Source organism: Pelmatolapia mariae, linkage group LG3_W (genome assembly GCF_036321145.2).
Source record: "Pelmatolapia mariae isolate MD_Pm_ZW linkage group LG3_W, Pm_UMD_F_2, whole genome shotgun sequence".
Lineage (NCBI taxonomy): Eukaryota > Metazoa > Chordata > Actinopteri > Cichliformes > Cichlidae > Pelmatolapia > Pelmatolapia mariae.
In genome coordinates, this window is record NC_086229.1 from 22221036 (window position 1) to 22248937 (window position 27902).

At 39.6% G+C, this 27902-nt stretch overlaps 1 protein-coding gene across 3 annotated transcripts in view; it reads right to left on the bottom strand.

Annotated features, from left to right (window-relative positions):
• The window catches only part of LOC134624282 (uncharacterized), a 143094-nt gene extending 116102 nt beyond the window's left edge, over positions 1-26992 (bottom strand). Inside the window, exons 1-6 of one of the 3 annotated variants that reach the window (XM_063469247.1) lie at positions 26899-26992; positions 25724-26074; positions 18567-19312; positions 17715-17758; positions 12107-12433; positions 5574-5894 (exon numbers count right to left, since the gene is read on the bottom strand). In XM_063469247.1, coding sequence (XP_063325317.1) covers positions 5574-5894; positions 12107-12251 — 466 coding nt within the window. In that variant the 5' untranslated portion in view covers positions 12252-12433; positions 17715-17758; positions 18567-19312; positions 25724-26074; positions 26899-26992. Of the gene's footprint in view, positions 1-5573; positions 5895-12106; positions 12712-17714; positions 17759-18566; positions 19313-25723; positions 26075-26898 lie in introns of those variants that run through there. The other 2 variants (XM_063469246.1, XM_063469245.1) reach the window with 2 other exon arrangements.
• Positions 26993-27902: the final 910 nt, after the last annotated feature.

Sequence of the window (27902 nt, forward strand, 5' to 3'; positions counted from 1 at the left end):
CTCTGTCTTTTCCCGGCCCGACGCTCTGGGACATTTTAGACAAGTTTCCTGGCAGAATACGATCCCGTCCGGAGGCCGACACCATCCTTATCCACATGGGCACAAACCGGATTCCAACCAGCGCTCCCACTTCCTCAAACTGGACTTTGTGTGTCTTTGTGAGGCTGTGAAACAAGCCCACCGTAGTGTTTGTATCTGCGGCCCCACTCCCACCTGTGGCCGTGGGGCGTTTGGGCGGCTGCTCGGCCTCCACACCTGGCTCTCCTCTGTGTGTGACTCCCACAGCCTGGGCTTTAGAGACAACTTCAATGTTTTCTGGGACAGGAGGCATCTTTCTGCAGCAGATGGGCTCCACTTCAACCAATCAGGAGCCAGATACTCTCTGCTAACATATCATATGGAGTCCAGCGTGCAGGAAACACTCCATCAAGTACCTGTCAACACCTGCAAGTTTTCATCAGATTACAGCATCGAGTGAGGAACGTCTTCACTTTCTAAACTTTCTGAAGGATCAAATGAATGAGAGGAAATCCAAACCAGCAGCTCCTGATTCTTTTCTTGATGTCCCCGACCCCAGCCACAATATCTGATCTTCTTTTCTGCCAGTCTCTGTGGAGGAGCTTTGAAGGACTGTGGCACAACTGAAACGCTCATCAAGCTGTGTAGATATGATTCCTCCAAAGTTCCTGAGTGAAGTTTGGGATGTCCCTGCCCCTCGGCTGCTTCCAATAATGAACACTTGTCTGTCCTCTGGCTGTGTCCCAGAATACTTAAAGACAGCCTGTGTGCAAGCACTCATCAAAGATCCAGCCTCCATCCTTCTGACTACAACAATTACAGAGCCAGCTCAAAGTTTCCTTTTAGAGCAGAACTTTTGGAGAACACTGTCTGTCTGAAGCTTCTTGAAGCGTTACGTCCATGCTAGAACTCCACTTTGACTCTGACTGTGGATCCTGCTGAAGCTTCTCCAAATAGTGGAGAAATGAAGACCTCCACAAGATCAGCAGACCCAGCTCAACAATGTCTGCAGGTGCTAACAGGTCAATCTTTGAGACGCTGAATGTTCCCAGTTTCCTGCTGTGAAACTAGAAGTGATGACTATTATTGTAACAGCACTACAGCTGGAACTGCTGACAGGGCTGGAGAGGAACTGGATTCTGATTTCAGTCACAGTTTTGGCTTTCAGTCGTCATCAAAACACTTTGTTTCATTCATGTTGCTCTGAAGCTTTCCTTTCTTCTCATTGACGTGTTATGAACCAATCACAGCCCTTTTCTTTACAGCGCTCTGCTTTCAACATGTTGCCCCTTGAGGCAGACGTGTTTGCTTGCTCTGGTCTCAGATGCCGACTTGTTGTTTGTTATTGTTAACATTTTGGTCTGTTTGCACTCGATAAGTGCAGTGCACTGTTAACATACCAGAGACAGGCACTACTTGACATCGGTAACACATACAATCCTCTGGACTTTACCCTCCCACCGGAGCTTCAAGTCATTGTTCACCTCAGTAGCCACCGCCACCACCACTCCCAGGAAGGCCCTGAAACACCAAGCCATAGTGAGTCAGCCGACCCCAGGAGAGCGCTTCGAAGACGACGACGTGAGTGAGGCAAGGGTGGGGGGGGGCTCCATGCTAGGCTAAAAGCTCGGGCAGGCCGACCACCGCTACCCAGCCTCTTGTTAGCCAATGCGAGGTCTCTGGAAAACAAACTCCACGAGATACGAGCCAGGATCACAACACAACGGGAAGTTAGAGAATGCTGCACTCTTATTTTCACCGAGATCTGGCTCTCAGACAAAGTCCCGGAATGCGCCATCCAGCTGCAGACCCACTCCGTATACCGAGGAGACTGGACTGCAGCCTCTGGTAAGGCTATTGAGGGACGTGTCTGTGCGTTGATTAATAACTCGTGGTGTGAAGACGTACAGACTGTCCACAAGTACTGTTCGCCAGATGTGGAGTTTTTAATGTTGAAATGCCGCCCATACTATCTGCTGCGGGAGTTCTCAGCTGTGTTTCTGGCCATTGTTTACATCCTGCCGCGAGCTGACTCCACGGCAGCGCGTGGCAAACTCTATGACATCATCAGCGCATTAGAGACTACTTATTTAGATGCTGTTTTTATCGTTGCTGGTGACTTTAATAAATGCAACTTACAGACTGCACTCCCAAAATACCACCAACACGTGGCCATTGCTTCCCGTGACAAGAACACCCTGGATAAAAAATATAAGATAGTCCAGCTTCTTGCACAGTTTAAAGAAATGAAGGGTGAATCATGGCTGTCGCAGAGTACTATATAAGTGGATGATATATAATATATCATAAATTGCTTTAATAAAAAAGGACTCTAAACAACATGATATTGCATTTCTTTTTTTATGTCTGAAGTTAATATTTTTATTCTTTTGTTTCAATTTAAGATCAAACCCATGGAGCATGAAGTCATTCTGGGAACTGTAAATGAACATCATCACTGGACATTAGTGGTAAAAAAATAATTGCATTTACAATATTCATCAAATCAGTTTTATAAGAAAAATGCATGGCATGTAGATAATCTTAAATATTGAATTAGTACATGTAATTCTCCACATAATTTTATTGTAGGTCATTTACCCACAAGAAAAGAAGTCGCTGTATCTTGATCCACTCGGAGAAACTAAACAAGGTATCCAAAATTGTTTGGAATCAACAAGGTAAGGATAACTGTTCAAATTTATTTTGACCCTTTATTAAACTCTTTGTTGCTGTTGTTATTTTTGTGTCTATTATGACAATTATAAGTATGATGTTGTGGAGGTAAACACAGACGATACGAGAGCTCTCGATTAACACTCCTCGTTTATTACTCATCACCACACAACTGAACACTTCTCCCTCCAAAACATAGCAACAACACTTCCTGAGAACTGGGTGTGAGTGGAGCCCTCCAGTGGTCCACCACAATGTCAATCAAAAATAATTTTAAAAAATTGGTACTCAGAATTTAAAAAGTAGCAGCAACAGGTTTAAATGTTTGTGTTGGCCTTCTGATATTGTGGTGTTATGGGTTAATTTTACCTTTAAAGAGAAGTCTCCCCATGTTTCAATGTTTATTTGTTGACCTGATGTCTGTATGAGATGATGTTTTTACATTAGAAAATATAGCACGGGGAGAATAATGTTTAATAGTTGCATAAAGTGTTGTGGAGGTTTAGCAATAAAACATCAGACAAATGTCTAAAATAATTTCACATAGGATATACATGTGTGTATTTCATCTTTGCTCCTCCTCCACATCTCTTCAAAGTGTACTGTGTAAGTGATTGATTTCTATATCATGGGAGGAAACAGGAAAACAAAAGCACAAGTAATTGTCCACGGAAAAGAGTGTCTGTTGAACATCAAGTTAAGAACACTGACCACACTGTTTTGATAAAATCATTACCAAAATTTTAAAACATGTTATTTGTTTTAATTGTACTTGTCTTTCAGGTCATTTATGCAAAAAAAATGATGCAACGTCTCAAGATGGACTTGTGACACAGTCAAACACACAAAACAAGTGGACGCTGCCTCATGTGGAGTCTTTGCATTGAAAGTACGAGTCCTAACCGTAATACATACATATATGCGAGAATATTGGAAATGTTCTGTTGTAATAAATGTTAATGACAGGGAAATGAATATAAGATAATTACACAATAGAATAAAGAAATTGATTCACAGAAAACAAATTTCTATAAAATAACATTTACGATATTAGCCTATTTAGTCATCTTAGAATCTCTTTTTCAGTTTGCTGAAAAGATCTTGCGAAAAGAGTCAAAAGACTTTCCGTCTACAAAAAAGGCCATAAACACACACAGGCTGTAAATTGCCACCACTCTCCTCCTAGAGACAGGTAACTCATTTTCCACCATTCAGTGTTCTGACTTCGTGAATATTTTCATCATGATGGCTGTAGAAACAAACCATATAGTTGTTTGAATAAGTAATAAGTGCAGTAGGTAGTATACTGTATGTGCTATTTTTTCACTTTTTAAAACAGATGACTTGACAAACATCTGTCATTTCTGCGGGGAAGAAGAGCATGAAACTGACAATAAATGGGTAATGTCATCATGAAAGACTGCTAAATGTTATGATCAATTCCCATAAATGATATTTATTATTGGAATTTGTATTTATTTATTTATTTACAGATTCAGTGTGAGATGTGTTTGCGGTGGTTCCACCAGCTCTGCGTGAAAAGCCCACCACCAGAAGACGTGTTTATTTGTTTCACTTGTACATAGTTGACACTAAAGGTCCACAGCTAGTGTTCTTATGGCACACATTGTTGAGAACACACATATCTACACATATAGATGTAGATGTTAAATTAAGAAGTCTAAAAAAAGAAAATGGTCTCCAAAGTTACTGTAGTTATTGGTTATACTGTGATTTATTTTGCAAATAAACTCCTTCGTGATAGCTTCGCTACAAAGTGTAAACCCAGTGTAAATTCACCGGAGAGCGACGTGTTGCCATGATCGCGTCTGGTTTTACAGTATTATAGTATCAAAGTCTTTTTCTAGACAAAGTATTTCCAGCAGGTTATTTCAGTGTACAGTTTAAGGTAAATTGTCTTCCACATGGCACATTACAATGTCGCGAAGCTAGTATTAAAATACATCGAGTCTGTTATTTTCCAGCTTTTACGCTTTATTGCGTCGACTGCAGATGAGTGACAAGTAGCGTACAGAACGAAGCTGGGCAAGTGGCTCCTCCTTTGCGTGCTCTTGTAGATGGGGAAACAGTTTTTGCTGGGGGTAACTACTTTGGCACAACACCGGCGGCCGCCTCGGGTCTCTCTTTCTCCTGCGTCCCCTTTCCCTCATCCACCTGCTGGCCTCAACCACTTGCTAATGTTACTGAATCCGTGTGGTGACATCCGCGATGCCACCACACGAAGTAACGAATGACGACCCTATCTAAATCCCAGTAACAATTAATGCGTTCCTGATTTTGGCATAATAACTAGTTACCGTGCTCATTACCACAATAATAACGTAGTTACTGTAACGCGTTACTTAATAACGTGTTAGTCCCAACACTGAAGATGACACAGAGAGCCTTTGGTCCATGAGATCTATCTAGGAGACATCAGTAATATCAGGTTTGTGTAAGCCGTCCTGTAGAACGCTTACATACAGCTGCTTCTGTCTCTGATCTCTGAGTATCTCTCAGCTTCAGCTGGGACTCCACCCAGGTGTTGGTTGGTTGACATTTGACAACATCCAAATGACTGGATCAAAGTGTTTGAATGATCTCAGCAGCTTTAAAACTATTGATATTTATACGTTTACATTGATTTGGACTAAACTAACAAAACTTTTGATTTGATCCAAACTCAAATCATGCCAGAGGCTTTTATTTTGAAGTGATGATAATTTCAACTCCATTTTTAATCGTCTTCTTAGTCTGTTCATTTAAACATCAAAGAATTTTTTTATTTGAATGAACTGAAAATAGATTCAAACTAAAAACATTTAGAGAATAAACTCCTACATGACCTCTGACCTTTGACCTGTATCTACAGCACTGACCTCTGACTTTCAGCTCCACTTGTTTCTTCAGCAGGATGTCTCCCTTCCTGCTGCAGGTGCAGGTGTAGATCCAGTTGTCCCAGTCTGTGGGGTATTTCAGGGTCAGACTGAGGTCTCCAGTTTTCAGCAGGTCTTCATTCATCTTCGTTCGGTATCTGAAAACCTGGTGCTGTTGTTTAGGCTGGTCAGAGCCGTTCTCATACACGTGGAAATTTGAATTGTTATCCATCCACTCCACTTTAGCGTCTTCAGGCAGGTGAAGTGTGGTGTTGAAGGGCAGCTGGACAGACTCCACCCCTGAATCCACCTCCACCCGGGGGACTGAGAGGACAACAAAGCACAACATGAGCTTGGATGGAGACATTTGTGTTGACTCTAACAGGCTGAATGCTGCTGCTTCACTGGGAGCTCACTGTTAGATAGAAAGTGGTCAGTGTGAAGAGGAGACGCAGCAGAAAGATGAAGACTGACAGGAAGAAAGCAGTGAACAGACTGTTGGAGCTGCTGTTAGTGGGACAGGACTTTATTCAGTCTCTGAGGACCAGATTTGACTTGATGAAGCAGAGAAACACAGTCTGAGTGTTTCTGTCACACTCACTTCATCACACAGCTCAGTTTGACAACATTTGGAAGAATTTGATAGAAGCCTTCCTTTAGTCAAAGCACCAATAAAACACCATGAAAACACCTCACTACACACAAAACTGCAGTACTGGCAAATTGGACATAAAGTCTGAAAAGTCAAAGTACTTATTGTGCAGAAAAATGTTCCCATCAGTGTCTATGGATCAATATTACTGCTGCACATGTTTAACCCTCATAATGTCCTCCCGATTTCCATACAGCTGTGGTCCTCAGGGGTCAAAAATGTCCCCACTTCATTTGAGTGTTTTTTAAAGTATAAAGTATAAATTGTCAATCAATTCAGTGTTACATCTTAGTTTTACTTAAGACCAACATATTAACACAAAATTTACCCAACATTACACATTTTAGGGCCACCAGACCTTGTTTACAAAAAATACACCCTGTTTTTTAAGCGGAAATAAAACAAGAAAATGAAATATTTAATTGTTTAGATAATTTTGACTATCTGACTAACTACAGAGTGCTCTATGTTGAACTTTAGTGAGAAATTTGTTTTTGAACCATTTAACATTTTTTAATGGCAGCACATAATCACACCTGTGGTCCTCAGGGGTCAAAAATGTCCAAACTTCATTTGACTGTTTTTTAAAATATAAATTATAAATTGTCAATCAATTCAGTGTTACACCTTAGTTTTACTTAAGACCAACATATTAACACAAAATTTACCCAACATTTTACATTTTAGGGCCACCAGACATTGTTTACATAAAATACACTGTATTTTCGAGTGGAAACAAAACAAGAAAATAAAATATTTAATTGTTTAGATAATTTTGACTATCTGACTAACTACAGAGTGCTCTATGTTGAACTTTAGTGAGAAATTTGTTTTTGAACCATTTAACATTTTTTAATGGCAGCACATAATCACACCTGTGGTCCTCAGGGGTCAAAAATGTCCAAACTTCATTTGACTGTTTTTTAAAATATAAATTATAAATTGTCAATCAATTCAGTGTTACACCTTAGTTTTACTTAAGACCAACATATTAACACAAAATTTACCCAACATTTTACATTTTAGGGCCACCAGACATTGTTTACATAAAATACACTGTATTTTCGAGTGGAAACAAAACAAGAAAATAAAATATTTAATTGTTTAGATAATTTTGACTATCTGACTAACTACAGAGTGCTCTATGTTGAACTTTAGTGAGAAAGTTTTTTTTGAACCATTTATAATTTTTAAATGGCAGCACATAATCACACCTGTGGTCCTCAGGGGTCAAAAATGTCCCCATTTCATTTGAGTGTTTTTTAAAGTATAAATTATAAATTGTCAATCAATTCAGTGTTACACCTTAGTTTTACTTAAGACAAACACATTAACACAAAATTTACCCAACATTACACATTTTAGGGCCACCAGACCTTGTTTACATAAAGTACACTGTGTTTTTGAGCGAAAATAAAATGAGACAATGAAATATTTAATTGTTTAGATAATTTTGACTATCTGACTAACTAAAGAGTGCTGTATGTTGAACTTTAGTGAAAAAAATTTTTTTGAACCATTTACATTTTTTTAATGGCAGCACATAATCACACCTGTGGTCCTCAGGGGTCAAAAATGTCCCCACTTCATTTGACTGTTTTTAAAATATAAAGTATAAATTGTCAATCAATTCAATGTTACGTCTTAGTTTTATTTAAGACCAACACATTAACACAAAATTTACCCAAGATTTTACATTTTAGGGCCACCAGACATTGTTTACATAAAATACACTGTATTTTCGAGTGGAAACAAAACAAGAAAATAAAATATTTAATTGTTTAGATAATTTTGACTATCTGACTAACTACAGAGTGCTCTATGTTGAACTTTAGTGAGAAAGTTTTTTTTGAACCATTTATAATTTTTAAATGGCAGCACATAATCACACCTGTGGTCCTCAGGGGTCAAAAACGTCCCCATCTGGTTTGATTGATACTTAATTACTTTGAAGTGGATTTTTCCCCCACTTTTAATTAAAACTTAATTCAAACATTCTGACACATTTTTTTATTCCATTTCAAATTTAAGTCTGTTAAAAACGTCATAAAAATGAATTTTTTCTTTGTTTTCGGTTAAAAAATAAATCAAATCATCAGTTATTGTGATTATCGTTTCACAACCAGAGTCAGTTGCTTTAGCAGATGATCACAGACAGGTATATGTCAAAGTTAATTTAGAAAGCTGTTTTTAAACTACTTCAAGTTTTTTACTGGCAGCAAATAATCACATCTGCTGTCCTCTGGGCTCAAAAATGACCCCGTTTGCTTTGACTGTTTATAAAGCCATAAGTATAAAATATCATCCATCTCTGTGTTTCAAGGTTTTATTCAACTTTATTCCAGCTCATTACCTGACATTTTTCTATATTTTGGCATGGTAGGAACACCAGGGCATGGGTCTGAGTGAAGGCAAACTTTCATGTCCATATTTGACACAAGTGCAGGAGGAAGCTCAGGTTTATTCCTCTGCACTGGTCCCATCATGGACAGCTTTCTTTCTGCAGTTGCAGGTCAAGGGTCATATGAAGTAAACAAGTTGTTACAGGTGATTGTTTTCTTTTGGAAACCTGCAATGTTAGGGACAACTCGCGTGTCCTGACTGCAGGCCAGACGGTTTGCCATCGTACACTAGCATGTTCCATGTACAGCTGGAACTGGCATGACATACTGCCCATGTTTTTATCTCATAGGTTTACTTGGGATGTTCTGTTGGAATGGACAGAGTCCTCTGAACGGGACTTGGTGCTCATACAGTCACATCAGTATCAGGATCTTGCATCACAGCAGGAGAAACACCCACTTGTTCCATACACCTCAAATGGGAGCGCGTTTGTGTCATGAACGACAGGGCTCGCAAAATCGCTAGCCCAACGTCGCGGAGCTAGTGATATCTCCAGTCGGGCGATCATATAGCCCAACGGGCGGGGCCCTGCACGATGATCATCTATTGTGTCTTTATCAAGAAATTATATCCTTTTTGCGCTTCTATGATTAATCTTGTGTCACCTGTAAAACTGCTCTACCAGACTCAGGATGTCATAAACTGGCCGTAGCAACTCCACTGGATGTAGAATCAACATACCCACATATGCCTACAGCTGCATTCGATCCATCTTTTTCCCCTCTCGTTGTCCCTCCTTGATCGTCATTGAGTTGGCTGTAGAGCAGGTCATCTGCTAATTGGATGGTTGTTGGTTCAATCTCTGTGTGCTCTAGTCTGGAGTTCTTACCAAGGTGTCCTTGGGCAAGTTACTGAACCCCAACTTGGTCTCTGATGCATCCATTGGCATGTGAACGTTAAAAAGCAGAATACAAGCAGAACACACTGTGTATAATGCTTTCAGTACTCGAGTAGAAAAGCCAATGAAGGAGTATGGGACCTGGCATATGTGCTTGGACTGTGGTAGATTTTCTTTCTCTGTGGCACATGAGAGAGTCATGCATCGTCTGTCATTGGGATGTTAGAAGACCAGATCAATGTTTCCTCACATTACTGCAAATATTCCTCTGTCTCAGCTGACTCCTCTTTCCTGCTTGATTCTTTGTCTTCATCATAATTGAAATGGATGATGTGCAGTCCTCTGACACATCTTCTATTCCAGTTTCACATTCTGAAAACTCAAGAAACTTCAAGAAGCCCAGTCACTTTCTTTCCAAGTTCCTCAGACTACAATGCCCTGGATGCCCAAGAACCTACTTGAATATAGTTCAGATTCTTCATCACTTTTCTTCACTTCATAGCCTAATTCCACTTCTGCAGGTGGGTGATGTGCTTTTTCAGAGAAAGGGTAGCATGTGATCTAAATATTGACAATATTTTCTATATCTTCTAACCCTGGATCTTCCTGAACATTGATTCTTCCTCCTCATTATACTAGAGGACAATATGTGCTTTGTCCTACTGGTCATTGCTTTGCACAACATGGTAAAAAAAAGTATGCTCATCAAAGTATGCAAATCTCTAGTGCAATGGAGGCTTGTGAGCATACTTTCTGTGTATGTATTATTGTAGGGTCGACCTTACAATACGAAGCACTTTGATGCAACTGTTGTTTTGATTTGGCGCAGTATAAATAACATTTTATTGAATATAGAGCACCTGCCTCCTCATTGTCCTGCCTGTGGTTGTTGTTATTGTGGTTTTTATGACCAGTGCTTGACCCCACACATCAGTGATCCAAGATCAAAGATGTTTGAAAGCAGTATGTTGTGAAAATACGGCCTTTTGCAACACTTTGTACTTTGGGGTCATTTTTGTCCACGAGGACCACAGGTGTTATAAAATCCAATAAAAACCCCATAAATAAATCAAATTACTTAAAACTTATTCCAATCATGCATAGTATAGTAATGAATAACTTCTGTTATTTTCAGACCATTTGATGAATAAAAAACATATATTTGATAGCAAAAGATTTCTGTAGAGGACAAAAATGACCCGTGGACAACACAAGGGTTAAGGCTGAGCTCATTTCAAATCCTTTCTATTGTGTTGAATCTGCAGTAATGCATCATATTCTATAAAATCATATGTTTGTAGTGGCTGTCCTGTGAGGACCACGTATCTCTAAATAAACAGCTGTTAATGAGCTCACAAACACAGGCCTACAGCTGGATTTGAAAAAGTCCATTCAATAGAAAATCAATCTGTCTCCTTGTCTCTCTCTATTCTATCCAATGAAGACCAAACATCTTTAAATGACAACAGTTGCCTCTTTAAGCTGCGTCAAAGAGCTTTCACATTTTGGACACAAACATGAGCCTTTAAACTTTTCTCAGAATGTGGGCTACACATGCTTAGATCTGTTAGTTTCTCCACATCAAACTTAGTAACTTACACAGCTCAAACGTTGCACATGTGCTAACACTTTTAGCAAGCTTACATGCTAACCCTACTTTTTAACTCACTGAATCCTATTAAAACACATCAAATGAATCAAAAATGAGTATTTCCCGCCTTGAAATCTTTAAATGTCCTTTATCTCTCATTAAACTTGCTAACGTTAGCGAACAGAGCATGAGACAGTCTGAAGCTCTGTGAAGCTCTTGCTCGTGAACTGCACATGCTGCTTTCAAGTGCAGAGCAACAAACTATTTGAACTGATCCAACTTTATTAACACAGACAAAGATTTGTGGATCAGCTGCTGTTTGCTGCTATAGATATAATCCAGCTGATGTGGGAGAACTACATGTGACACTTTGATGCAGCCATGAATCTGACTGATTTCTTTCCATTTTCAAAGGTTGATGCATCAGTTAAAGTCCTTAAAAAGCTCAGAAATAAAGAGAAAGGTTGGTTAAAGCAAAGAGAGGCACTGGCAGCATTTAAGACACTAAACAAGAGAAACAGATCAGAGAACATCAGACTGAATAAGTGGAATAAAGTGAAACACAGAACTAACGCTCCCTAAGAATGGAGCTGTCAGAGGAAGAGAGCAGCAAACTGAAAGTCTCTGTTAGCTGCAGAGCTCTGAAACTTCACACAGCTTTGGATGATAACATGGAGAAAGGATGTGGAGATTTTCACAGCTCTGCTAGAAATCATCTTCTAGTTATTGGGACTCAGATATGACTGATTATAGACGAGGACCAAAGAAGGTTTTTACTGAGATTTGAACTGACTTAGCTTAGCCTGTGTTTTAGCCACATGCTAAACAAACACATGTTCAGAAACTAGAAGATGTTACCTTTCAGATCAAGTCTCACTCATGAACATTGCTCCTACAGTTCATCTGCTGAAGCCTTTACATTTGGCTGGAAATCAAATAAAAACCAAAACAGCCACAAACACCAGACATGCTAACACTGTAACATTATTGGATGGAGCCCACTGAGACTGAAGTCTGACCTCTGACCTTTGACCTGTATCTACAGCACTGACCTCTGACTTTCAGCTCCACCTTTCTCTTCAGCAGGATGTTTCCCTCCCTGCTGTAGACAGTGCAGGTGTAGGTGGAGTTGTCTCCATCTGTGGGGTGTTTCAGGGTCAGACTGAGGTCTCCAGGTTCCAGTAAGTTTCTCTTCATCTTTGTTCGGTTCTTGTATTTATCGTCCTGTTCTTCAGGCTGGTCAGAGCTGTTCTCATACACGTGGACCTTCCTGTTGTTTGTGTCCTTCCACTCCACTTTAGCATCTTTAGGCAGGCAAACTGAGGTTTTGCAGATCAGCTGGACAGACTCCACCCCTGAATCCACCTCCACCTGGGTGACTGAGAGGACAACAAAGCACAACATGAGCTGTAGTGAAGGTTACTAATGTTCTCCTTATGACCTGTTACAGAGGACTTATTCCTGTGCTTGTCCTGTTAGACCTCAGTGTAGACCACAACATTTTACTACAAACACTAGAACACACCAGAGTTATTAAAGGAAATTCACTGCAGTGGTTTGAATCATATCTGATAGATTTGTATGATTGCCATGCAGATGATACACATTCGATTTTTATGATTAACACCTGTTGAATCAGTTACAGGCGTGTTTTAAAGAGACAATCTCCTGGATGACCTCTAGTTTACTGGTTCTAAATTCATCACATTGATCCTGGACCTGTATATAACTAGAACTAACACATGCATATTGGTGTTTTTCAAATGATGTCAGTGACCACTGTGTGATCGCTGCAGTCAGACAATTAACTGGACAACTGGAACAGAATCCACCTCATTACTGATGTAGAGCTGGCATGGAAATATTTTAATGATGTTTTGATAAGAATGATAAATAAACATGCCTCCATCATTAAATTTAGAGTAAACTACAGAAATAATGCTTAATTTTGTCCTTAGAGTTCTGCAGAAATCATTGAACCTTCTAAAATTTAAAAAAAGCCAAATCAGAGTACTAGCTCTGAAAAAACATTAAACATCTTAATGATCCTAAACAATTCTGGAAAATAATAACATCTTATTACAGGGATATAACCACCAAGATACCAAATTTTGTTTTAAAAGACTGATGTACTTTACTGAAAAATGTAATATTTTAAGTGCTTTATACATTTTGTTTCTTCGGGGTCTTTATTTGAATGTTTATATCAGATTTTAAACAGCTTAATGAACAGGAGGCTTTCTGTAACAACTCAAACTCAGTCTGTGCTTCAAGCCTTCGGCTTTTCTCCTCTGAATGTCCTCAACGTCCACAGCACCTTAAACCTGTTGGATCCCCACGAATCTGCAGGACCAAATCAACCTGATCCTTATTTTCTTAAAATGGCTGCAGATTGTTTTTGTATTTTTAGTTTTAGTCTTTTGAACACTGAAATCCCTGAAATATGGAAATCTACCAATGTTCTCTCTTTGATGAAAAGAGGTGTCTGTGAAGGTTCTCAGTCATCCAGGTCATCGTAGACTAAGGAGCTTGGAAAGAAAAGCGTCTGGACTTCTTTAAGTTGCTTGAAGACGTTTCACCTCTCATCCGAGAAGCTTCTTCAGTTCTAAGGGTCCAATTGGTGGGGAGTCCCAGATTTAAACCCAGTGGGAGTTTCCCCCCAAAGAGGGACAAAGGACCCCCTGATGATCCTCTACCTAATCACCTGAGCCAAGGTGTGAAAGCGGGTGTGGGTCCTAATCAGCCAGGGTTTCGGGTGAGCTCATTGTGAAACCTGGCCCCACCTTGTCATGTGATTTCCTGAGGTCAGATGGCCCAGGATGTAAATGGGCATTAAGGCGTCTGGGAAGGGATCTCAAACATGTGGTGTATATGCTGTACAGTGTAGCGAGGAATGCCCAGACCTCTACATCGGAGAGACCAAACAGCCACTTCACAAGCGCATGGCACAACATAGAAGAGCCACCTCCACGGGACAAGACCCAGCAGTTCATCTGCATCTAAAGGTCAAAGGTCACTCTTTCGAGGATGCCAACGTTCACATTTTGGACAGAGAGGACAGATGGTTTGAAAGAGGAGTGAAAGAAGCCATTTACGTCCACTGTGAGCGACCATCTTTGAACAGACGCGGTGGTTTACGACACCAACTGTCTGCCATCTATAATCCAGTTTTGAGATCCCTTCCCAGACGCCTTAACGCCCACTCACATCCTGGGCCATCTGACCTCAGGAAATCACATGATAGGGTGGGGCTAGGTTTCACAATGAGCTCACCCGAAACCCTGGCTGATTGTGACCCACACCCGCTTTCACACCTTGGCTCGTGTGATTAGGTAGAGGATCATCAGGGGGTCCTTTGTCCCTCTTTGGGGGGAAACTCCCACTGGGTTTAAATCTGGGACTCCCCACCAATTGGACCCTTAGAACTGAAGAAGCTTCTTGGATGAGAGGTGAAACGTCTTCAAGCAACTCAAAGAAGTCCAGACGCTTTTCTTTGCAAGCTCCTTAGTCCATGAAAAGAGGTGATGTTAATAACTACAGGCCCATATCTAAATACTGTGTTTAAGTTTACAAAAGCTTATTAATGAACAACCTTAAGAATTTTACAAATTAATTATTTCCCAACATCAGGATTCAGTAAACAACACAGCACAATAACTGCTGCTGTTAAAGTGGTGAACGACATCACTAATGCAATGGACTGAAAAAAATACTGAGCTGCTCTTTGTCTTGGCTTGTCAGAGGCTTTTGACACAGTTGTCCTGCCATTTTAGTAAACAGACTGAACTATATTGGTGTAGCTGTGAATGCTGTGAGTTGGTTATAAAATTATTTGTCAGCTAGAACACAGTGTGTCCAAAGGAGTTCCCCAGGGCTCCATATTAGGACCACTGCTCTTCTATGTATATAGATAAAAATGCTGCATTACATTTTTATTCAGATGAAGTGCAAACACTTGAATTTCTACAGTCTGCCTCTGATGTTGTTCAGTCCCATTTGACTCAAATTAAGTTGGTGTTAAATTCAGATAAATTCAAGCTCAAGTTATTCTCAAGTGGCAAAGACTTGTTATCTAGACTTCCTAAGAACAAAACCAGTCAAGGGATTAAAAATATAAAAATAGTCACATCTAATAAATTATAAATATCTAGGCATATTATAGATCTGTCATGGTCCTGGGTCGAGGACCCAGATGCAGACCATGACAAGATCATAATTTGTCATTTAAAGCTCACATTGAAAGGCTGCTGAGCTGAAATTTATACTAAGTTTTCTTTGAGGCATAAATGTTGTTTCTTCTCTAAATGAGTAAACACTTCATCTCTGTAACTTTTTACCTTTAGTGGATTACAGTGATCTGCTTTTATGAATGCACCTGGTCAATAGTTAAAGAGTTAAAGGATTGGATAAGTAAAGAGGTTAGATAATAAAGAGGTTGGACACTGTCCATTATTGTGTTTTATATTTTATTACTGGCTGTGGAAGTCATGTATATCACTGTTTTCTCTGTATGCTGCTGCTAAATGTCCAACTGTATATCTGAAGATTTTCTCATTGGTTGATTTCTATCTATAAATCTCTGCTTGGGTTTGTTCTTTCTTATTTGTGTGTATATGTGTCCTTAGAGTCAGAACAGAATTGGGGGAAAAAAGCTTTTGAATAAGTTGCCTCTGTCCTCTGTTGCCTCTGGAAAAATCTACAGAAGGAGTTTAAAGTCCATTTTAAAGAAGTGAGAGAATTTCTCCATTTGATCAGTGTGAATTTTGTTATTGCTGGTTTTATAATGACCTGTTATTTTATAAGATTCATGATTCATGTTTGTGTTGTGTTGTGGTTTTTTTCTGTATTATTGTGGAATCTATGACTTGAACCTTGAGGTGACCGTTGTTATGATTTGCACTATATAAAGAAAACTGAGTTCACTGATCAATGACTGAGTCTGAAGGAGGTTTTCTGACTTCTGGAACAAACCTGGAAGTTTCTCTTCAGCTCTCTGTATCAGCTGTTTGTAACTCTCAACTCTTTCAGCTTCTGGAACAAGTTTGTGTGAGCCACAGTCAAGGAGCCACCAGAGGACACCTGCTAACCATCGGCATTATGGGTAGTGTAGTAGGAGACACTCACCTGACATCAAATAGTGCCGGAAATAAAATAAAAGACCTCCAGAAACCACAAGAAGAACCAAGAGAACCAGGAGAGCTGTGGCCCAAGGAATCAAATCAGGGGCGATTTTAGCCCAGTTTTGGGGGTGCTTCAGCACCCCCAAAATGAATCAAAGCACCCCCAAAGATTTCTTACTTTTTTTGACAATATTTTCTGTTTTTGGGACACACTACTAAAAATATAAAAAGCATACAGTACTTAATTGAGATGGAACATTTTAACAACAAAAGTATAGATAACCCGTCCCCCCTCCCAAAATGGTTTGTTCCAGCTCGGCTCTCCCCTACAACTCTGGCTCTAGCGCCGTTGCTGCCAGATCGATGGTGGCTGAGACGCAGCGGAGCGGAGGCGGAAGTACCTAGCTTAAAACAGGACACATTAGCTGCATTTAACCTTCAGTTACTCTTTATATAGTTAGGTAGCAGTCAGGCCATGTTTCTTTTTAGTTGAAAAACATTACACCAGGTAACCTGCAGTGTTGAAAACGTGTTTCCCGACTATGTTTGCCGCCCTACAATCCGTCCTGCTCTGTAGTAAAATCATTGACATTTGACCGTCCTGTTGCTCCCATTGAAATTTATACAGCCTATTTAAAATCTAAAACTTAACATTGTCCGTAGCCTACTGATGTTACCGCTTTCCTGTTTGAAATGTAATGAGAGAAACTGGTTATTTTATCATATGTGCATATTGAACCCAAGGTACTAACTAGCTAACTGACTGGATGCCCATTAACCTTATAACTCCTGTTGTGTGTGTGTGTGTGTGTGTGTGTACAGAGAGACAGCCAGGTTCATAATGGATATGAGGAAGTTTTTTCAAAAACAGGAGCCACATTCAGGTAAAAGTGTAAGATCAAATGATCCATCAATAAAGGATAATGTTGGATCAGTGTTTCAATATTCATATCTTTTATTAGATGTACATGTGGTTTGGTTATTTGCCTTTTGGTTGAAAATACACTGAGAGAGGACTTTTTTATTAGTCATCTTAATAGTATTTTTTAATCTAATTGAATACAAACTATTTGTTTATGATTGTCAGTCCAAAGAGGGAGAGAGGAAAGAGGAGAACATGAGGAGAAAGTACAAGATCAGGAAGAACCAGGTAAGACAACAGACAGGGAATACAAACAGGCAAAACAAAAAAAAGTTAAACTGGCAAAGAAAAAAAAAACAACTAATTTTACTTATACAGTCTGGAAGTTGTGTTCTCCCTATATTAAAGCTGCTATACAGAATCTGCAAAACAAACTGGGTTGTCAGCCCTGGCACTGCATTACCATATTGAGCTTCAGTCAGAGGAAGTCACGGTTGCCAAAAACTTTTTGAAGCTCAAGAGTGAGGCTGGTGCCATCCCAGATATGTTAACATTGTACAATCTTCTGGATAATCAGATCTTCCCCACACTGAAAACTGTTATTCAGGTTGCCTTAACAAACCCAGTTAGCAGCTGTAGCTGTGAGAGGTCTTTTAATGTCTTGCGTCAGCTCCATACCTGGCTGAGAAGGACCATGGGTCAAAGCAGACTCCAGCACCTGGCTGTGATGTCAGTTGAGAAAGAGATGCTTGAGAGACTTGACCACCAAAATGTGATAGACAGATTTGCCAACCTCAAGGTGAGGCGACATAGGTTAAAAGAAAAGAAAAAAATCTGCAGAGCCATAGTAGTATCTGCAGTAAACATCTTTTCATACATTGTATACATTGTACCATAGGCCAAGGTGTCTCCATTTTTCTAATTCTTTAATAGTATTTTGTACATTTCAAGGACTCTTCTATTTTTGGAGTGTATTTTTTATGTATCTGTATTATATTATACATACACTTTAAAAGTGAATCTCTGTCCAAAAATGCACTGAGTTTACTTTTTACTCACTGTGTGCATCATTCATTATTGTCCCGCAGTAATTAAGGTTAGGATATGTATTTTTTAATTCCAATCCATTCTTCTTTGGCAGCATTTAAATAACCTTTATCAGATTTGATGGTTTTGTTACAGACTTTTCAAAAAAATATTTTGCTTTTCTTTCACAACTGTGGGGATTAAATTGTGTTAAAATGTACAAAACAGTGATGTCATGTTTTGTGATGAGGACCCAGGCACAGAGAGACTTGATGAATTCAAGAATCTTATGATTTAATAAAGAAATTTGCAGACTTGCACAGAGAGGGTAAAATTATGATGACTGATAATGGAGATGAAGACAACAGACGATGAGGACAGGGAGGAGGGGTTTAAATGCACCAAGGAAACAGTCAGAGGGAACTCGGGACAACTGGAGACATTTAAGGATGCAGGGACTGACAGAGACAGGGAAGAAGTCTCATTGTGACGAGTAAAGTTTACCTTGCCTGGATGGGCAGCTCTCTGGGTGCTCAGCACCCCCAATGCTCTGATCCTAGAATCGCCCCTGAATCAAATCAAATCAAATCACTTTTATTGTCACGTCACATGTGCAGGTACACTGGTACAGTACATGCGAGTGAAATTCTTGTGTGCGAGCTTCACAAGCAACAGAGTTGTGCAAAAATACAATAACGTAAAACAAGCAAAATATAAGAATGGCTAAATCTGAGTGTAATAAATATATGTACAACATAAGAGTGTATGCATTACTGGATGTGTATACTAAATATGTTTTTGTTTTTTTTCCTGTGGAAAATTACAAAAACAACATGACCTTTGAACTCTGACCTCAGTCCTGCACTGTACTGACCTCTGTCCTGCACTGTATCCTGGTTTTTATCTACATGTCTGACCTTTGACCTGCAGCACTACTTTCTGTCTCAGGATGTCTTTGTCCCTGTCGATGGTGCAGATGTATCCTCCACTGTCTCTCTCTGTGGGGTATTTCAGGGTCAGACTGAGGTCTCCGGTTCTCAGCAGGTCTTCATTCATCTTTGTGCGACCACAGTAAAGGTCGTCCTGGTGCTTAAGTTGGTCAGTTCCATTTGAATACTCATGGACCATCATGATTTCTTGGTCAAATCTCGTCCACTCCACTCTGGTGTCCTCAGGCAGGTCAGGTGTTGTGTTGCAGGGCAGGATGACAGACTCTGATCCTTCAACGACCTCCATCTCCACCTGTTGGTCTGAGAGGACAGTATACCAAAATATAAAAATTGCATCTGGAAAGTATTCCCAGTGCTTTACTTGTTCCACATTTTGTTATTCCAACATGGATTAGATTCATTTTCACCTCACACTTCTACACACACAATACCTGGGGATTCCCACGATGCATTGAGTTTCCTTTCCAGTCACCTTTCTCACTCACTATGTGTTAATAGACCTCTCTGCATTGAATCATACTTGTTATTAATCTCTGTCTCTCTTCCACAGCATGTCTTTATCAGTGGCGGAGCGGGGGGGTGGCTTACTGCTCTTAAGCCCGGGTTGTTTTTTCAGAAGCCCGGGGTCTTTTGGAGTGTAATTTTTTCATAGTTAGATGCGCCTGACTGACAACTGTATAAAACAAAAACTACACACAATATCCGAAGCACATAGTGCACACTGTGGGAATTTACGACTGTGCGTAAATCCCCCCTAATATTGGTATGATCTGAGCTCAGGCACTAAGCGACTGAGCGAGGGGGCGGGGCAGCTGCTGCCTGTGAGTGCGCTGAGAGAAACGGAGCCAGGCAGACAGAGGAGAGCTGAAGTTCGACCAGGTACCAAAGCAAATCATTCGTACTGTACAAATTAGTGCTGGGCGATATGGAAAAAATATTTATCACGATATGAATTCTTTTATATCACGATAACGATATATATCACGATATACCACCTGACCTGTGGTCATCTGGAAAGTATGCAGTCTTTAAACAGCGAGTGGAGAGGGTGCAGTCTTTGTTTTGAGTTACTGTAAAGCATGTCGCAAATCCGGGTGCACGTAACGCAGCACCATGTTGCGAAACCACAAGACAGAGTTTCTTTGCAAAAAATATCATTTTTTTATACTTTATTTTCTCTTGCATAAAGTTAAGAGTATGTATAGTGAGAAGACAACACTAATATATTTGCACAGGCTATTTAACCCTTTAAGACCTATCATAGAACCAAGTCCGCCAGAGCTTATCTTTACATTTATTTATTTTGAGTGTCTTCATAGTTTTATTTTTGAGATACACAAATTTTTATATACTACAGGAAAAATAAATAAATGCAAATTTGCAAAAACACAGCATGTGCATCAAAATAAACTATTTACAACAGTGCAATTTGACTTCTAAGCATCCCAGAAACGATACAGAAAAGCATAAAGTCAAACATGACTTTTAAAAATACCAACATAGACTTTGAAGCTTAAAAAACTACATTTTCCGCGAAAAATGACGTCACTTCCGGTTTCGGACAGGTAATGGCGGACATAAGACAGTTCGCGCTGACTTATATTCCAACGTAGGAAGTGTTATGAACAGCTGATTGGATCGGCAAAGCCTGTTTCTGGAATATTGTGTTTTTGTTGCTGCAAGTCTGGAATATTATGTTTTTGTTGCTGGAAGTGCTTTTTATGCAATTTTTTGCAAAGCTATATGTAGAAGAAAACCGTGACCTAGGGCAAGCTAATGGAATAAGATGTAAGTACAACTCCTACGGTTTCATATGCAAAAAAAACATTATTGCGCTACCTTACGTGGTTCCAGTTCTACAGGGATTTAAAAATAGTTAGGCAAAACGGAGTTTGCCTGCTCCAACCGGTTGTAAAGGGTTAATGATATATTTTATGTAATAATTTGTAAAATTCGGGTTAGAAACGATATAAACGATAGAAGACAAATGGCACGATAGACACTTTTCTATCGTCCACACGATATATATCATCATATCGCCCAGCACTAGTACAAATAATGTAAATATGACGGTGTATCACAAAAGATTGATATCAAACTGATCACTTGACCCATATTACGTTACTTGCTCTTCAAGTGAATCAACAAATGGCGAAATGAAAAGCTGAACAACAACAATGCTGTTTCTTTAGAGAGTCTTAGCTCACATGTGTTTATTTCATATTTTCAGTTGTTACCCTCCACGGCTAAATAAATCGGTTTCAGTAATGTACTGATATACAAGAATGGACATAAGGGGCTTCTTTAAAGAAAAAACTCTGGTAGATGTTATTTTATATATTATGCTTTGTATGTTGTTCAGTATATTTCTATTCAAAACAAGAGGAATTTCAATACACAGCAGTTTATTCACAGTTTAAACCAGATATTTACATACACTTTATGGAAAACACAAGAACATTTTTTTACTGTTAAACATCAATTTAGAGTAAACTTGTTTTGTTTTGGATAAATAAATATTGAAATATCTTTTGAATTAGTTAAATGTCAGAATAAAGAGAGACAGAGCTGTCTATTTTTTATCACTTTCATCAAATTTAGGAGTACATATACACTGAGTTTATTGTTAATTAATAAGAAAACTCCAGACGATTCCATTCTGAGCAGAAGCTTCTGATAGGTTAGTAGAGTCCATGTGAGTAAATTGGTGGCACACCTGTGGATGCATATAAGGCAAAACACAGAGCCTGTGTTTTGCCTTATATGCCTGTCAACCAAAACACCAGGAAAAGAATTGTGGAGCTCCATAAGTGTGGCTCAATTTTGAATACAATTTGGTGCCATTTACAATTAAGAAATAGACAATTTCTCTATTTACTCTTAAAGTTAACAAACATGTTTTTTATATTTATCAACCTAAAAAAATTTAAACATTTAGTCTGATTTGATGTTACAATTAAAAAAGTGTTTGTGTTTTGATCTGAAGAGTGTGTAAATATCTGGTTTCAACTGTATATTTGATGATTGTCAGCACAAAGAGGGAGAGAGAGGAACAGAGAGGGAGAGAGAGGAACAGAGAGGGAGAGAGAGGAACAGAGAGGGAGAGAGAGGAACAGAGAGGGAGATGGAGAATGAGGACAGAACAGAGATGGAACAAGAGCAGGTGAGACAGACATGTTAGTCAAATGGTTGTTTACCAAAAGTATCACCGTATCATAGGTACTCATGTATCTCGTACCTAGTGTTTCTTTTTAGGTTTGTTACTTTTCAAAAAAAATAAATCCCACATGCATACTACCCTTTAGGGCTAAGCCCCGGGTGTTTCAAATGTCTGCCTCCGCCTCTGGGGCCTGTTCTTCGTACCTCGCTAAGTAAGTTAGCCGGATTTGAATGTTGACGATTTCGCGTGATCTTGGATCGTTCGGTTCTCCGAAGCTCATCTGGGACTTGCTGTCATAGCAACAGAGCCGTAAGCGTAAACCTGCTCGGGAGCAGGTTTACTTTATGTAAAAAAGGATTAGATCGCGGCCACTCAGGTATGTCCGCTGCATTTATACGAAAGGAACAGCGATATTTCGCCACTGTTTTACCATAAATAAATATTATCAATGTAACTAAATATAATGCAGTATTTGATGCTTTATCGATTTCATACAGATACATACAGGTCATTTCAGAAAAAAAGGGAAATGTATTATTAATCATTCTATTACATGTATTTGATCATTCCAGATGTAATTCATATTTTAGAGTAGTAATAGTAAATTACTACGTGCAATCAAGATCAGAGACCACGCTACAAAAGCGAAGGTGGAGTTGGGAAGTCTGTTGCAGCCATGTCCTGTCCGTTTGTACGCGAGCAACCCATTGCGGAAGGTGCAAGATTGATAAGGAGGGTTTACAGAATTCAGCGTAGATTGCGGGATAGACAGGATCCTTTAGCTCAGCGCGACAGTGTGCTCATAGAGAGATATCGATTCTCCCGTGAGGGTATTATTTACTTTTCTCTCTCTCTCTCTCTCTCTCGAGATATATATGTATCTCCCAACTTACTGTGCATGCTTCAGTCACCCCTTGCATGGGAACAGGTAAAAGTGATGGAGTGTTATGTCAAACTACACACAAAAAAACCCACAATGTCAATAAATGGCACAGTACGTAAAGGGGTGTGACGAGGGGGTGCAGGACCACCACCTGTCTTTATGTGCTCTGCCCTTTTCTTGGTTGCTGTTATGAACAAACGAACAGATTATTCCAGGGTCTCTTGTCATAGACTGAAAGCAATATAAGTGATAAATATTACCATACTGTAGAATATTCCTATATTTCACTTTTACTTGTTCCCATGTTCTAGTGGGTCCTGTTGTGGCTCTAATGTGGAAGAGGATATAATGTAATATAATATAATGTGGTATAATATAATATCACATGATATAATGTAATATCATGGATCACTTACGAGTGTAATTTGTCAGCAACTTTCTGCCAGCCCTCTCTCCTTGCTTTTGCAGCCTTTGCAGTGTTCTCCTGCGTTTTAATTAAACTCTGAAACTCCTGAAATCCCTCAATCAAGAGTTCTTGCTCTGCTGCCGTAATACACTGAGTGCGCTCCTTCCACATCTTCGCCGACCAATCACAGGGTTGCCGATCAATGTTTCTACTATCGATGCGTAGCCCCTTTTAAGCCACCCAGTGATCTCAGATTACTTCATCCAGCTGTACTAATCGTCAACAACAGGTGCGTTCGGAGAACCGGATTAGCGAGCTCACGGTTAGCGCGATGATTTGATCTTGGATGTGTCATTTGATCTTGGATGTAGTAAGCGAGGTACGAAGAACAGGCCCCTGGTCTTTATACTGTTTTCCTTCTCTCTCCCCAACCGGTCGCAGCAGATGGCCCCGCCCCTCCCTGAGCCTAGTTAGCCTGTTAAAAGGGAGTTTTTCCTTCCCACTGTCGCCAAAGTGCTTGCTCATAGTTGGTCATATGATTGTTGGGTTTTCTCTGTATATATTATTGTAGGATCTACCTTACAATATAAAGCGCCTTGAGGCAACTGTTGTTGTGATTTGGCGCTGTATAAATAAAATTGAATTGAATTGAACAATACCTCACAATGACAGGGTACTGCTTTAAATGATTGCAAATGTATTAAAAATAAAAAATGAGAATAACATGTAATCACAAACTTTGCTCAGTGCTTTATTGAAGCAACTTTGGCAGCAATTAAAGCCTTGAGTCTTTCTCAGCATGATGCTGCACGTTTGGCAGCTATTTTTAGGCATTTTCTTTATTCTTCTTTGCAGACCCTCTCAAACACCATCAGGATGGATGAGGAGCGTCAGTGCAAAGGCATTGTCTGATCTCTCCAGAGATGTTTGATTGGGTTCTTGTCTGGGCTCTGGCTGGACCACTGAAGAACAAACACCACAAAGTGGTCCTAAAGCGCTTCTTTTGTTATCTTGTCTCTATGTTCATTTTCCTGTTGGAAGATAAACCTTCACCCAGTCTAAGGTCCAGAGCACTGGAGGAGGTTGTAATCAAGGAGGTCTCTACACATTGGTGCATTCGGGAAAACTTTTAGTTCTTCCACTGTAAAATGTCCCACAGCCTGATGCTGCCACCACCAGTGTTGCCTGGTCTTCTTCAGACATGACACTTGGCATTCAGGCCAAAGAGTTCAATATTGGTTTCATAAGAGCAGAGAATTTTCTTTCTCATGATCTGAGAGTCCTTCAGGGGCTTTTTGGCAAACTCGATTCAACACATACTGTCTCAGAGGTCTGCAGACAATTCCTTTGACTTCAAGGCTCGATTTGTGTTCTGACATGTACTGTCCACCATGGGACCTTATACAGACAGGTGTGTGCCTGTCCAAATCATGTCCAATCAACTGCATCTACCACAGGTGGACTCCAGTCAAGAAACATCTGACATATTATCAGAGGGAACAAGATTCAACTGAGCTCAACTTTTAGTGTCCCAGAAAAGGCTGTAAGTACTTCTGTACATCTGTTAATTTTAGCTTTCTTAAATACACCTGGACAAATTTTAAGCCAGTGTTTTTCCGTATTCAATATGTGGGTATTTTGCAGGTAGAATTTGGAGGTGAAAAACTGATTTCATCCATTTTGGAATAAGACTGTTACATAACAAAATGTGGAACAAATGAAGAGCTGAGAGTATTTTCCAGATGTTCTGTAACTAAAGAAGCAGCAGTCACACTGACTTTAATCATAGAACTGACCTGATCTGAGATCTGAGCATCTGTGTTACTGACCTCTGACTCTGCTGCCAGTAAAAATAAATATCAATAATCAAGTCATTAAAATCTCTATTCTGCATGAAAAATATCAGGATAGATTGTGAGCCAAAACTGTGCCAGGTCTTCACAGTACTACTGTTAGTAATCACACTTAAGTAACAGTCATGTTGTGTTATTGTCTGTCCCTATTAGGCCTGTGAGCTGCTGGTTTTCCTGCACATGTAAGAATTTCTGGATCAAATCATCCAGATTTAGAAGATACACCAAAAATTGTACCAATAAGATTCTATTTTCTTCTTCTTTGGTGTTCATTTTTTGATGTTTCCAGAGTGGTTGCTTCTAGAGAACATTATTACTATTTTATCAGCTTTCAGTACTAGAAGGATCTTTTCTGTTACTCTTTAGTTTGACCTCTGACATTTATGATCACAGGTGTTGGGTTTCTTACCTTTGACATGCAGCTGTATGTCTGTCAGTTTCCATTCCTCTCTCTCATTTCCAATGGAGCAGGTGTAGTTACCGCTATCAGTCAGTCGGGGGTTTCTCAGAGTGAGGCTGAAGTCTAAAGTGTCCAGAGCATCCGGCCTCATTGATGTGCGCCCTCTGTAATGCTGGTTTTGCCCTTTCAGATCATCTGTTTCCTCTCATCGTAGGTGGACAGATTTGGGGTTGAGATCATTGCGAGTCCACAGCACTGTGGGATTTTCCTCAGGTATAAAACCTGAGTACTCGCAAGCCAACAGGACAGATATTTCCCCCTCATACACCTCCACCAATGGAGCCAGGGCATGCTGGGAAACTGGAAGGAGACACAAGCACACACAACAAAAACATGTTTATGTATATGCAGTGGTTGTTTTCCTTGGGGTCATACAAAGTCGTTTCAGAAAGTGTATGTAACGTCACTCTCAGCCATGTTTTATGAAAAGTATTCAAACATGGATTCTTTCTATCCAACAAACACTGAAAGGACGTCAAAGATGTTAAAGAAAACTGATGGATGTCTGAACAACACTGAGGTGAAAGGAGGAAACCATCTCTTATTTATATCTACATTTGGTTGAAAATGAACACAGATACAAGCAGATCTGAGCCCAGACAGCTTCTTTTTATGAGAGCAGCGCTAATAATGTCACTGCAGTCCATCAATTTTTAACACATAACCTCACCATGCAACAACATCAAATGAGGCAGAAACACACACACAGAAAACAGTTTATTAGTAAATAAACATCTTAGTGTTACAACATAGAAAAGTGTCACCACTGACAATGTTACACACAACTGGCAACACAACCAATTTTCATCTGTATCATTGGACAGTTTTTTTCTTCTTCTCTTTTTGCCATAGTCATTAATCCTGTCAAACGTCACTACACTCTGGCAGGTTTGTGGTTCTATCAGTAAGAAACAGACGTCTGGAACACACAGATAGTTCATCTTAAACAGATATGAACTCAGCTGTAACCCTGTGAGCGCCCTGCATGAAGTCGCAGAGGGGCTTATAAGGAATAAAGTCAAGTACAGTCAGTTTACATCCAGTAAAGTCATGTTACAGACTTTATGTTGTCTAAAAGCACAAACAGCTGTGTCGTTGTGTTTGCATTCAAAGAGCGCTCTTACCGAGTACGAGGAGCAGGAGTGGCAGCAACATCTTCATCTCCAGTTAAAGTCCTGATAACAACAACACGCAGCTGCTGCTGGACTAAAGGTTTGGTGTTCTTAAGTTAGACAGAGGAACCCTGATAATTTCCTGTTGATCCTTCAAAATAAAATATTTTTTTTATAGCAAATGACTTTCACAATTAAACTCAGAGGAGAAACAACATGCAGTGAGGATGTGTGGTGCTGCTTGAGTCATGTGTCATATTTTGAAGACACAACTTTGTTTGTTTCTTCAGTTTTTATGTATTAAAGTAAAAAAAAACAGTGCTGAACACAGAGTCATAAAAATAATATATATGCATTGTCATTGAGCTAAAAGTAAATCATACAATATTGACAATGAATCAGAATTTTAAAACAGAAAAATAAGTAATTATTTTGTAATAATTGTTCTATATTTTCAATCTCAGTGTTTAAGTGACTCATCAGGAAGTTAGACCGTGACCGTTTGGATGTGGTGAAAAGAGGAAAACAACATAAGAGGAAAAGCGTTAGAAGTAAGAAGAGTGGGGTAAGAGTGAGAGGCGGAGGAAGGAGGGACACGCCTGGACAACCGTATAAAAACACAGTGTCAGTATAGAACCTACGCATGTGTTAACCACACCTTACACCACTGCTGGCTCCTTTAAATACAGAGGACTTACAGTGGTTTATAGTGGTGGTTACTCACCTCTGTATGGTCAGTCTGCTGTTTCTGTGTTTGTATTCTTTGTCCTCTTTTCCTCCCAGGAGCCAGTTTTAGCCTGACTTACCAGCTGGGATTGTTGGACATAGAGACCATGGATTTTCCCTTCTGAAAGACTTTTGAGTCCAGCCTGTAACTTCAGGTAAGACATTTTTTTTCTCAGCTTAGACTCTGGTCATTTATAGATTTGATTATTCTTTAAACCTCAAACAGATTTTATTTTCATCTCATATTATTTTTTATGTTCTGTTTCACTTTGAATTTGTTTCCTTCTTCT